Below are 13,793 nucleotides of genomic sequence, written 5' to 3' on the forward strand. Positions count from 1 at the left end.
GCACTCGAGGGCTCCCTGTTTGAATGGAGTGGTAGACACGCATGAGTATCCGCTGCTCTATTACACTTTGTAGGATTGCTTGAGATAGCCAAGCACTTGTGCTTGGCTATCTCCGGCAGCCCCATAGAGCTGAAAGGAGTGGCAGCAAGCGTGCATGACCTCTCCCTCATTCATTCAAATGGGGAGCCTAGGCTGCTTTTCTCATGATCGGCCATGGCCCCAGCAGTTGGACCCCTGACGATCAGACACTTATCCCCTATCTTGTGAATAAGTATTCTGGAAGGGACTTGTTGACTATGCAGAAGTTTTCTAGACATCCTCAATGACTTGCACAGAGGTCTCTACAGGGAAGGCAGTAGACAAGTTGTGACTATCATCTGTTGTGAATGGTAGATTCTGTGTTATCTATATATATATATATATATACACCGTAGGTGACACTTTATCTGTCATTGTAATGATAATGGGATGACTAATGAAAAGAGATCTCTTCAGAATAAGTATTTGCACACTTAGTGGCCAGTGTGGAAACTGCTGAATTTTGTTTAAATGGCATGTGAAAATAAAAAAAAGAATACAACTAAATATTCTAAAAACTTGAATCGAACTGGAGGTTGTTTTCTGATTTACACGTTTTCTTTTAAGAAAGGGCTTCATAAATCGGCTGTCAGGTTCCACAGTGAAGAGTTTCTGTGCTTACTGTTAAGAGGATTCCAATAATTTAATGTCTAAATCAGACCTTTACTGATTCCATGCATTACATTGGTAAACATGTTCAAGACGTATGACTGACATATTAACTCAAAGGGCGAGAAGGGGTGTAGTCTCAACAGGGATTCCTTGTTAAAAGGGTTATCCTATGAATAAGGTAACACATAAAAATCAGATGGCATATCATACATAACAATAATGACTGATTTAAAGTGTAACTGTCATGTTTGCATAAAGCAATCTTTAGTTTCTTCGCAAACCACTGTTTTCCTTGAGTTTTTCCCTTAGTTACGGCTGTTTAAACATTTGCAATATGAGGACCTTCTCAAGATGGCTCCTCTGCCAGTTCTCTGAGGCCAAAACTGCTTTCCCTCACTTCCCATACACACTTGCTGTAGCCAGCAGCTCCCTGCCAGCCAATCAGATCGGATTACTAAGAGACACGCCTCCTCACTCTGAAGCCTAATCCAGGCCTGCAGTGTGAAGGCCCCGCCCCTCTGTCTTCCTAGCTGGAGACAGACAAGCCCTAGCAACTGTCTTTTAAGGGAGCAGTGGAAAGGGACAGAGGACATTAAGGAAAGCTGTTATTATAAGGAAATTGCAGATCTTTTGGCAATCATTGGCAGACTAACTCAGGTATACATGCCTAGCTCTAATAAAAAAAAATGTTACACTTTAAAATGGCTGTCCTAGAATGTGAGCAGAAGTGGTTGACTCCACTTGCAGAGCTGTCTAGAGTCAGGAAATGGGACCTCACTACATACTAAACCTGTGATGGCTAACCTCCGGTACTCCAGCTGTGGTAAAACTACAGCTCCCAAGATGAACACTTGCTTGGCTGTTCTCAGAACTCCATAGAAATGAATGTAGCATGCTGGGAGTCATAGTTTCACCACAGCTGGAGTGCCGGAGATTAGCCATCACTGCAATAAACAATGGCACTTGCATATACTACATATTGATGTATTTTACTGTCAGGCTACTCAGCCATGGTGGCATATCATATGCAGAATGAAATCACCACCAATCTATTGTTAGGCAGTGGAGTGAGGCCCTAAGTGGAGGCAACCAGTTCTGCTCACATTCTAGGATACGTTCCTGGCAGCCATTTTAAATCATTCCCAGAGTACCCCTTTAATGTGCTTATTTAATAATGACTGATTTAATGAAGACATAGTGATTGGGTGTGTACAGTATACACAGCTGGCTTGGTATGATCCATACAGACTACTTTCCAATATTCGTAGATAAATGGATACTACACATTGGGAAGCGTTTGCATGTGGAGAGTTGCCATGATAGACCACAAGATCTTTCCACATTGTGCAGTGTTCTCATTCATCATGGAATCTTGACCTCAAATTTAATTATATTCTGTATTTATCCTCCTTTTTTTTTTTTTTTTTTTTTTTCTTTCTTCTCACAGGGCCTCAAATGGGAGCCAGCGAGGGCAACTCTTCCAGCAATTCAAATAATAACCAGGGAGAGAGTCATTCTGGAACTGGAGGCATGCAAGGTATGATGGGATCTCCAGCTTTCTACAGATTGCTCCCTAATGACTGATGTATAAAAGCAGATACATAAGCGGCCATCAGTGATTGGAGAGTAGGTGGGGAAGACCCGGCCTGGCTTACCATCACAGTAGAATGATAACTAGGAATGCTCTGTATTTTCTTTGCTATTAACCGAATAGCACAGTAGAGCCAGCCCAGTCGTGATAATATCCTTCCTAAATTCTCTCCACTGACCTGCTTTACAGGAACACTCAACCTAAAAATGAATGCTAAGAAGTAAACAAGAAATATAATTGCCCTCACAACTCCTCAGTCTGCAGCATATTTTCTGTGATCCTGACATAAACAGTTGAAATACTCCAGAGAGCAAATCATGTTAATCTCCTGCTCATCTGCTCCATCTTTGGCTGGAGACTCTTATGACTAAATAGGACCAAGGTAAAGCTGTGGATCAGGGCAGGAAGCTTTGGGATAATATTTATTTGTGCATTTTCTGTGTTCATTCCTTTAACCCTTTCCCTGTATGGTGCTGGCCGGGTCTTTTAAGATGGCGACCGCTCCTGAGCTAGTGCATTGTAGTCTATGAGAATAGCAATCTAATGATTGCTTGTTATAGTTCCCTATGGGAACTATAAAATAGTGTTAAAAAAATAAATAAAAATAAACAAAGTTTAAAAAATAAATAAATACGTAAAACTTCAAACCCCCCCCCCCCCCTTTTCTCAAAATAAAAATAGAAACTGAAATAAAATAAAAAAAATACACATCATGGGTGACGCGATGTGCGAAAACAGCCATAGTATAAAAATATATTCCCCATACAGCAAACAGCAAAACGGAAAAAAAAGCGTCAAAATGGCCGATTCGCCGTTTTTGGTCGCTTCATTTTCTACAAAAAAATTAAATAAAAAGTGATCAAAAAGCAATACACATCCCTCCCCCCACACAGCTTCGTACACATAATGACGACAATTTATTAGGCTCAAAATATGGCAACAAAAAATAAAACAGATTTTTTAATTATTTTATCACTATCAAAACGCAAGAAAAACTATACATATAAAGTATCGCCGTATTCATACTGACCTGCAGAATAAAAGTAAGGGTACTTTCACACTAGCGTTATTCTTTTCCGGCATTGAGTTCCGTCCTCTGGGCTTATCAGTTTTATCCCCATGCATCCTGAATGGAGAGCAATCCGTTCAGGATGTGTTCAGTTCAGTCTTTTTGACTTTTCAAGACTGAGATAATACCATACAGCATGCTGCGGTTTTATCTCCGTCCAAAATTCCAGAACACTTGCTGGAATGCCGGATCTGGCATTTTTTCCCATTGAAATGCATTAATGCGGATCCGGCCCCGAGTGTTCCGTCCACCGGAGAGACTGATCCGGCATTTCAATGCATTTGTCCGGCGGATCAGGATCCTGATCCATCTCACAAATGCCATCAGGTTGCATACGTTTTGACGGATCCGGCAGGCAGTTCCGGCTATGGAACTGCCTGCCCGAATCCTCTGCCGCAAGTGTGAAAGTACCCTAACTGGTCAGTTTTATCACACATCAAACGTAAATAAAATAAAAATTAAAAAAAACGTTAAACTGGCGGAATTGCTTTTTTATTTTTATTTTTGCAATTTCACCCCATTTGGAATTTTTTCCCCCGCTTCCCACTACATCATATGCAATATTAAATGGTGACGTTGGAAACTACAACTTGTCCTGCAAAAAACAGACAACTTGTCCTGTGAACAGACAACTGAAAAAGTTATGGCTCTGGGAAGGCAGGGAGGTCAAGACGAAAATGCAAAAACAAAAAAACCTCTGGGGTAGAAGGGGTTAAAAGGGTTTGGCCAATCACTACTTGTTAGGAGGGTGTCTTCACTATAAGTCGATCACAAAGTGTCCCTCTGCTGAAACCCTGGCGATCATCTATAATCCGTGGGGATACCTGACAGTAAGTTTTCAGTGTCTCTGCAGCACAACAACCACACAGGAAATGAATCTCTACACATTGCCCATTCTTATCAGTAGGTTGTCTGTATAATGCAGGACGGAGTGAGTGATGTTCTTTATTATTGCTATCCACTCTAAGAGATCCTAAACAGGGAAACCACCTTTATTAACTCAGAATTACTTGTATATGAAAATGGGTTGTCTAAACTGGACAGTTTTGTGTTCAGTTTTTCTGATGTATCAGAAGAACAGAAAACAAAGAAAAAAAAATAGCCTTTATTTTAAGCATCTGTTATGCCCCTTTTGCATCAGTTTTAGACATTTCTATCTGAGATCCTTAGTGGAGGACTTTTTCTTCCATCTAAAATCACTGATCTCAGACAGAAATGGCTAAAATGGTGATGTGAACCTACCCTAAGCGATTAAACCAGCTACCAGAAAAAAAAAATCTCTAAATTTCCAACCTTAAGGGTACGTTCACACTTGCGGCAGGACGGATCCGACAGGCTGTTCACCCTGTCGGATCCATCCTTCCGCTATTCCGCCGCTCCGTCCCCATTGACTATAATGGGGACGGGGGCGGAGCTCCGGCGCAGCACGGCAGTGCACAGCGAAAGGCCGCCGGACTAAAAGTCTTGCATGTCCGACTATTTAGTCCGGCGAAATAGCGGAAGGACGGATCCGACAGGGGGAACAGCCTTTCGGATCCGTCCTGCCGCAAGTGTGAAAGTAGCCTAAGCCATCATTTTATGTCTTGCCAATTGATTGCTATTTTCATTTATGTAACAACATATTTATTCAATGGCAAGGTCATTAAATTTAGAAAGCGGTCTCCACTGTGTTTATAAGGTTATTAATTTATTTCCTTTAGGTTTTATTTTAGATTAACGCTGCCCCAAAAAAACTCCTTTTTTATACAGCTGAAGAGCTGGCCCCAGGGTAATCAGAAGGTTATCGCTTTGTTCTATTTTATTGCGGATGGCAGATGATGTTCATGTGACTGATCTATAAAGGACCATTGAAATCCATCAAATCGTCCTTTGTTTGGCTCCGTCATGGAGCAGCAAGTGTTGGCACACAGTGTTTAATTGGATACTAATTGAATGTCATCTCTTGTAGGTTACTGGCAGGGGAGCAGTATCCTGCATTACAACTATGGAGACAGCCAGCAGTCCTACCTAATACAAGGTAATTACATTTACATCAGATAGTAGTAGTAGTCTCACTATAAGGATACTATGGCCTGTTCAGAAAATCCAAAGGCTTATTGCACTTGTCATTTGCCTCTGATACAGTTGCTGCAGACGTGCTGTGGATTGCCACTCTGGTTTTTCACTTGAAAGTTATGCACAGATTGTCTGTCCTGGAGATGCCATCCATTTTTAGTGAAAAGCTCGATGCTAACCTGACCTGACACCTCTGCACCTCTCGCCTGCTGCATTATCAAGCAGACACACACTTATATAATTGATGTGATTTCTCTGCTTGCTCCATTCACTGCTGTTTGACCCTTTATTCAGTGGGAAAACCTGGTAATCTAAGGGCCCGTGCATTGCCAATGCCAGAGCAATTATCGCCCTAATAAAATTCTGACTTTGCCATATTTTGTACATTGTCACCTTCCTCCTGGGAGCATCACTTTATAGTCTGAATAGAAAAGTGTAAAGGATGGATGTCATTCACATGTGTATTTGCATTTGTAAGGTCTGTATTTTTCTTGTATACATATCCTGAGAGGAGTTTGCCTAAGTGTTTTTAAAGGGGTATTCCCATCTCATAAGGTGATAGCACAACCTCTGGGACCCCCACTGATCCTTACTATAAGGGGCGGCAGCGCTAATTTAGTGCTGTAGCCCCTTCACCGCCTTTCCCTGCACAGTGACACCGCAGTCATGTGCTGTGCGAGGAACTGCTGGACACCTGCATTCAAGTTAAAGAGGGTTCTACACCTTTTTATTACTGATGATCTATCTGATTAGCAGGTGTCCGACACCCAGAACCCCCACCGATCAGCAGTTTGAGAAGACTGCGGCCTTTTCGCTGTTTCCCACAGGCCAGTGACCTCACAACTATTATCACTGGTTTGGGCGTGCCTCAGCCCAGTGCACTTTAAGGGGGCTGAGCAACACCCAGGCAAGTAATGATAATCGTGATGTCACTGGTCCTGCGGGAAACATAGAGAAGGCTGCGGCGCTACTGCGAGCACCACAGTATTCTCAAACAGCTGATCCGCAAGGGCCCCGGATGTTGGACCCCCACCAATCAGATTCTGATGATCTAACCAAAGGATAGGTCATCAGTAATAAAATGGTGTAGAACCTCTTTAATTAGACCTGTTACTATTTTCTGTGCAGCATATGGCCAGGAGCTTCAGTGAAGAGGTGAATGAGCACTGGAAAATCTTTATTCTTAGGTTTGGTGCAGGCCTCAGGGGCTGGACACTCACCAGTTATAAAATGATTTCACATACTAGTGCTGTGCCATCACTTTGAGAGTGGAATACCCTTTTAAGTCTTCCACAGTTGGTACTTCTCCTTACTCTGCCATCTTCTAGGAGTCTCCATTCAGTATACTGTAAATGAATCCAGTAGAATGAGGGCAGTGATCTTGTCATTCAAGATGTAGGATTTTATACTCTACTGTGTGCTGCGTCACTGCCGCCAAGTATGAACAAGGCTAGGCTTGGTTTCCTTGGAGGAGCTGCGATAGTCCTTAGACAGATACTAGTTCCTGTAGTCTTCAGTATTAGAAGGCTTACTAAGCAGTGTTTAGTGAGGAGACTAGTGTGGGATGAGTGTCCATGTTCTATATCTTTACTTACTGGTCGAGCTGAGTGTCCAGTTACCTGATAAGATTCTGTGGTTTTAATGGCCATAGGGTACTGGAGAAGAGCCAAAAAGTAGTCCACCAAAGTGTAGGACTCTCAGCAGCTGCTATTTAAGTATTTAAAGTTGTGACATCTATACAATATCAAGCCTTACATAATGCTACATACAGTCATGCCGATGATTCAGGTCTATGTGTAGGATAGCTTGTGCCCACCTGTTTTTAGCAATGTTCTATCTGCCCACAGCCAGGAACAATATGACCTCTGTTGTGTCTTCTGGCAAACGTCCCAATCCAGAAGAGGAGACTCAAAGTGTTGGACCTAAGGTCCAGCGGCAAAGCAGCCATTAACTTGGTGAGTGTCTGTCATGTGCTGGTTTTTTGTGTCAGCACGAATTTAACCAGGTTATTCCCTCATACGTTGTATGGGACTCGTCTGTCTACTGCTTTAGGGCTGTCTTTCCGTGATGGCATTTTAGCAACCATAGACTAGGTGTTCATGCAGTTTTAAAGGAAACCCCAGCTGTCATCAGCTGATCAACTCTAATCGCTGGAGGGCTCTTTGAGGCTTTCATTAGTTATGTCTACATTCTGCCTGGTTTCCCTATATATTGCCCCCCCCCCCCCCCCCCCATAGTATTCAAGCAAACTCCTCCTGTTTACAGAAGCCCACCAGCACTAGAAAGTTGGCAGAGGCACATGGCCATGGCCTTGATTTATCACTTCTTCAGCATGGACACGCTTTACAGCTATGTGAATGTGACCTATCCCCTCTCCAACTCTAGATCATGAGCTTTTCCCCCCATTTGGGTAAGTTTGATTAGACAGGACCAAGGCTCATCATATCTTACCTATTGCTTGACCACTATCTACATCTGCTTCCTTGCTTTTCTCTGAAACATCTGTTTGTCAGTTTGCAACTTGACTGTGAAAGATAGGCTTATCATACAGTGTATTCAACATTGTCAAATGTCATCAGTGGGGGTTTGGCTCTGTGACCACACTTAAGGGGGCTTTAGTGGTCCTCTAAATGCCATGGATCTTTGTCTACAGATCTCCAAATTAATAGAGGCAATCTCCTTTACTGCCATGGGGCTACATGTAAAACCTCCATGGCAGAAGACAAAGAAACCTGACATACAGGGGAGTGAACGGGCACTTCATTCTAGAGAACAGTGTGGTAGCAGGGCACAGACCCTTCCATGTCTGAAATGTTGTTAAGATGAGCTATCCCTCTCAAATATACTCTTAAAGAGGACCTTTCACTAGAATAAAACATCTAAACTAAGTATACAGACATGTAGAGCGGTGCCCAAGGATCCCCCTGCACTTACTGTTATCCCTGGGCGCCGCTCCGTTCTCCCGTTATAGCCTCCGGTATCTTCATAGTTAGGCTCCACCCAGGGGAAGCTCCCGGGGTCTCCTCCCATGCTGTAGCGCTGGCCAATCGCAGCGCTCAGCTCATAGCCTGAGAGGCTTTTTTTTTCTCTCAGGCTATGAGCTGAGCGCTGCGACTGGCCAGCGTTACAGCATGGGAGAATGAGACGCCGGCAGGTTCCCCTGGGTGGAGCATAACTATGAAGATACCGGAGGCTATAACGGGAGAACGGAGCGGCGCCCGGGGATAACAGTAAGTGCAGGGGGATCCCTGGGCGCCGCTCTACATGTCTGTATAGTTATGCTCAGTATACAAACCAATATTAGAGCCTACAAAACCTATGAAAATACCCTGTACCGCATCTTTAGACCAGCATATAAAACTGAAAAGGACCCCATAAGGTGGTATGGATATGCTTTAAGCTTATAATTACTACTTCCCGGGAAGGGGCGAATTAAACGCTAATATTTCACACACACTAATTTACAAAAAAGACATTGTTCTGGTCTAGAAGCCCATGTTTTCAATTCTAGTAAGAAGCTCTGTTTTATCAAAAATAAATAAATAATAGCTAGGCTTTATGAAATGGGGTGGAATATTTGGGTTTAATTCCCCTGCTTAGGAAATGGTTATTATAGATCACCACCCCACAAAAATGCACAGGACTAATAAATACATACTAAAAATACAACTTTTATTAGGTGCATCTGTAAAATAGGATTGAAAAAACATGTAAAGGGACATGTTTTGCTCCCATCAGATGCCTGGCAGCGAAACGTACGTTGGAGTGGTCAGTGCTCTACCTTCCTCTGTATTTTTTACATGGTTATTTATTTAAATTTAGTACCCTCAGATGTTGGCCCTGCTATAAGTTTCATTATCTGTGTCAGTGTGTACTCATTTTATGTAATAGTTAGAGGGCGGAACTTAATGGGTACTTATTTGCTTTATATAATTGTACCTTGATAACACAGCATCTGTATAGTAATGTCCCTCTTAGGGTGGCTGCACACGTTTACGCAGATTACACAAGTTTTTTTTCTGCGCAGATTCCCGTGCGGTAAAACTGCAGCATAAGGCTACCTTCACACTAGCGGCACGGACCTCCGGCAGGCTGTTCCATCGGTTGAACAGCCTGTCGGATCCGTCCTGCCCCTAGTGACCGTGTGCCCCTGGACTGCCTTGACTATAATGGGGGCGGAGGCACGGCAGTGCACGGTGAAAGAGTGAAGATAGATAAAACTAAGACATGTCCGACATTTATTCCGTTAGCCTCTCGCCGTGCCTCCGCCCGCCCCATTATAGTCAATGGGGAAGGGGCTGCAGTCCGGGGGCACGCGGTCACTAGCGGCAGGACGGATCCGACAGGCTGTTCACCGGATGGAACAGCCTGCCGGAGGTCCGTGCCGCTAGTGTGAAAGTAGCCTAATACAGTACCAGCAAAGTGTATGAGATTAGACATTTCTCATGTACACTTTGCTTATTTTAATCCATGTGGAAATTGACCTGCCGTCCAGATTTAGAAATCTGCAGCATGTCAGTTGTTTGTGCAATTTTTTTAGTGTGGATTTCAACCTTTGCAATGCAAGTGAGAACTGCTGCAAATCTGCAAAAAACAAACAAAAAAACAAAAATTTCAAATAACACATGGTTTTTAGTGTGGTACTGCACAGAAATCAGCGGATTTTCTGTCTGTAAACCTACCCGAAGACCTCTTTCACACTTGCGTTGTCTGGACCCGTCGTGTACTCCATTTGCCGGAAGTGCCCGCCGGATCCGTAACAACGCAAGTGAACTGAAAGTATTTGAAGACGGATATACTGAAGATAGGCCATCACTTGTAATGGAAGGGACAACCTTTTTGATGCAACCAGTTTACTATATTTTTTATATTTGTGCCTATAGACAATTGCTTTAGCTCTCTAAAACACACAAAATAAGCCTTAGCCTGTGCTATTTGTTGTCTGGTTTGACTTGTCTTAATGCTGTTGGTGCCTTTATACGTATTACCCCAAGTTGCACATATTATCCCACAGCCTTAAGTGCCGGCTGAGTGCAGCCGTTCATGAAATGTGGATATGAACTGTTACATAGTATTCCTAGATACGTTTTAGTACAGTTTATTATTGTTTGCAGTCTCGTTCATTAGGTGGTTTCTTCATTGTGTCATTGAACCATTTATTGAGCCACCAGGTGTGGTTCATTTACAAGTTTACCATGGCTCTGACCAGTTAAGGCGGGATTTACATGACAGTTTCATTTTCCGTTCTTCTGATCCGTCAGAAGTACAGAATAAAAAAACGGGATCCTGTCAACAACAAAAAAACGCACCCTGTGCATCCGTTATGCGCGTTTTGCATCTGTTTTAGCCATTTCCGTCTGAGATCAGTTTTTTTAGACACAAAAAAACTTCTTAGATGGAAATGGCTAAAATGCATGCAAAATGTGCATAACTGATGCATAGGATCTGTTTGCTTGTTTTTCACAGGATCCTGTTTTTTTCTGTTCTTTTGATGGATCAGAAGAGCAGAAAATCAAACTGTGATGTGAATCCCACCCATGCATGTATGGCATGAATGACACTATACACACTGATAAGGCTCTGTAGCTCTTCTGCCATTCTCTAGTGTTTAAGGGATGAATCTCTTCTTGAAATCTTTTCTGACTATTCACTGCTATTCATTTTGCTTATATAGCACCACAATATATTCTGCATTTCTGTACAAGCTTGTCCTCATACAGTACATATCTCGTCTCCAATGGGGCTTTCCTTTTTCTCATGCATTCATACATACATTAAAGGGTGAGTTTCATAGGGAGGCAATTAAATTACCACTATATTCTTTGTTGAACTTAAAGAAAACCCTGGTCAGATTTTAATTCAAGACACAAAGCGTACATAAACCTATAGCTTTGTCTATTCAGGAGTGTGTACTGTGTCTCCAATATGGCTGCTCCCAGGCAAGTTTTTAAAAATAGAAATGATATGGCTTCAAACTATAACTCACATACATATATTATTTCTCTTCTAGAGACTTTCCGTGTAGTTTCATAAATTACAGGGCATCTGTCATCAGATTTGTACCTATGAAACTAGCTGGCCTGTTACATGTGCATTTGGCAGCGGAAGGCATCTGTGTTGGTCCTATGTTCATATGTGCCCTCATTGCTGAGAAAATAAAAAAAAAATGATGTTTTAATATATGCAAATGAGCCTCTAGGAGCAATGAGGGAGTTGCCTTTACACCTAGAGGCTCCTCTCTCTGCAATTGCTGCATCCTCTAAACTTTGATTGACGGAGCCAGGCAGTGTAAATGTGATCATGCCTGCTGGCCCTGTCAGTTAAAGTGCAGAGAGAGCACAATCTCTAGGTGTAATGGCAACACCCCCATTGCTCCTAGAGGCTCATTTGCTTATATTAAAACTTTGTTTTTTGTTTTTGTTTTTTCCATATGAACATGGGACCAACACAGATGCCTTCAGCTGTCAAGCACACATGCAACAGGTCAGCCTGTTTCCGGGTGTTTTACACTGATGACTTCTCCTCACGATAGGTCATCAGTGTGTGATAGGTGGGGGTCCGAAACCCGCTGATCAGCTGTTTAAGAAGGCTCCTGTGAGCACTGCTGCCTTCTTTCAGCTTTTCCTAGGCCAAGTGACGACACGTTCATGAGTGAGTGGGGCTGAGTGCAATACCAAGCACGGCTGCTATACAATGTATGACGTCGCTGCCTTCTCAAAACAGCTGATCGGTGGGGGTCCCAGGTGTTGGACCCCCCACCGATTAGATGCTGATGACTTATCCTGAGGATAGGTCATCAGTAAAGAAATAAAAATCCTGGAAACCCCTTTTAACTCTGTAATGACGGACCTTTCACAAATGTCTTGTCTGAACCAGATTTACCTCCCTCATGTCTAATCCCTGTATGGACGTGATTAATTGAAAAGCTTATATTCTGTAACTATGTTTAGTCTGTGCCTCTGGACAAGCATATTGTTTAATAATTACAAAAATAAAGCAGAAATTAAGTCAGCCTGTCGTGTGGGCCTCATTTTTTATTTTTTTTTGCTGAACATTGTCATTTCTTTCCTCACTACAGATGTCGGGAATCGCAGAGTCACCTGAAACGATTGACTTTCTCAGTATTGGACTTTGTATGTAAATACGCCCATTGAAATAAAATAAGAGTGCGGCCTCTTCTCTAAGGACTGTTGGGGACGGTTGTAAGCTCATCGGTTTGTGAAAGCTTAATTTATTGCTGCATTTCTATTTTTATCTTTTACACTATTTCAGTAAGTTTTGTTGCATTTTTTTGTACATATTTCTGTAAGTATTTGGTGACTCTTGCTTTACCAATGTGTAAATATGAATATCTGTACTAGGTATAGACTGCGCAATATATTTTTGATAACAAAAAATCTGTATGGCAAGAAAAAGACTAGAAAATCTGTAAACCTGTAAGAAGTCCAATTTCCCCTTGTACGTCTGTATAGAGTTGTACCCTTTATAAGTGATGTTGCCATTCTGTAGTTGGACGGATTCGGTAACGTCACCGGCAAGAGATTTTACAGGTGGACACGTTGACTGAAGCAATACTCGAGGACACGTAGCAGAGCTATGCCCGCAGAGTTCCCTATATATATTAGGCAATCTGTGTGCCGCCATATGGTGCTCCATAAAGAAAAGTGTTAAGGCATGTCCACATAGGACAGATACGCTGCGGATTTGCTGCTGCTGAATGGCCAGAGGCAAATACATCCTCACGCTCTGAAAAATAAAAAAAATCTTTGCAGGATATGACCTGCGGATTGGATTTGGAATCCACAGCTGCTTCATTTATTCTGTGGATTTAGACCAAGGATTTCACTCTTGCACTTGGTGAAATCCACAGCAAAATTTGCATCAAATCTGCATGCATCTCATGCAGATTTTGGCGCAGAGTAGTTGGTTTGTTTCTCCACCGACATTGTCCTCCGTGGATGAACCCTTACAAATACAATGTCCATAATACAGCATCCAATGGAGCATTCCATAGTCTGTTACTTCTGTCTTCTCGAATGCATGTGAATCTGACACAAAATGAAATGGGAGGAATGCTTGGGTACAGTATGGCCCAATGCACTTTTATAGGCTATATTACGACTGTGTACAAATGCTGCTCTGTGTGAAAACAACCTTAAAGAGGATTTATCACCGCAGAAACATGGTGGGGGGGTGTTCTAATCCGTTAGACAAAACTAGGCCTCATCTCTTATTTATTGCTGTTGTCAGTGGAGATTAGGAGCCAACGGTAGAGAGGAGTCAGTACGTAGTATTGGCTAAAAAGCATGACCTGACAAACAGCAATTTATAAAGTATTCAGATATTAGTGATGGGTTCTCTTTAAGACTAGTGAATGGAGTATTGTTT

At 42.4% G+C, this 13,793-nt stretch overlaps 1 protein-coding gene across 3 annotated transcripts in view; it reads left to right on the forward strand.

Annotated features, from left to right (window-relative positions):
* Positions 1-13,459, forward strand: part of CRY1 (cryptochrome circadian regulator 1) — a 72,510-nt gene extending 59,051 nt beyond the window's left edge. For 2 of the 3 annotated variants that reach the window (XM_040439457.1, XM_040439477.1), the window contains exons 11-14: positions 2,138-2,227; positions 5,299-5,367; positions 7,253-7,360; positions 12,484-13,459. In XM_040439457.1, the coding sequence (XP_040295391.1) occupies positions 2,138-2,227; positions 5,299-5,367; positions 7,253-7,356 (263 nt within the window). In that variant the 3' untranslated portion in view covers positions 7,357-7,360; positions 12,484-13,459. The remainder of the gene's footprint in view (positions 1-2,137; positions 2,228-5,298; positions 5,368-7,252; positions 7,361-12,483) is intronic. The other variant, XM_040439467.1, reaches the window with a different exon arrangement.
* The last annotated feature ends 334 nt before the right edge of the window (positions 13,460-13,793 follow it).

The sequence above is a fragment of the Bufo bufo genome, chromosome 1 (assembly GCF_905171765.1).
Source record: "Bufo bufo chromosome 1, aBufBuf1.1, whole genome shotgun sequence".
Taxonomy (NCBI): Eukaryota; Metazoa; Chordata; class Amphibia; order Anura; family Bufonidae; genus Bufo; species Bufo bufo.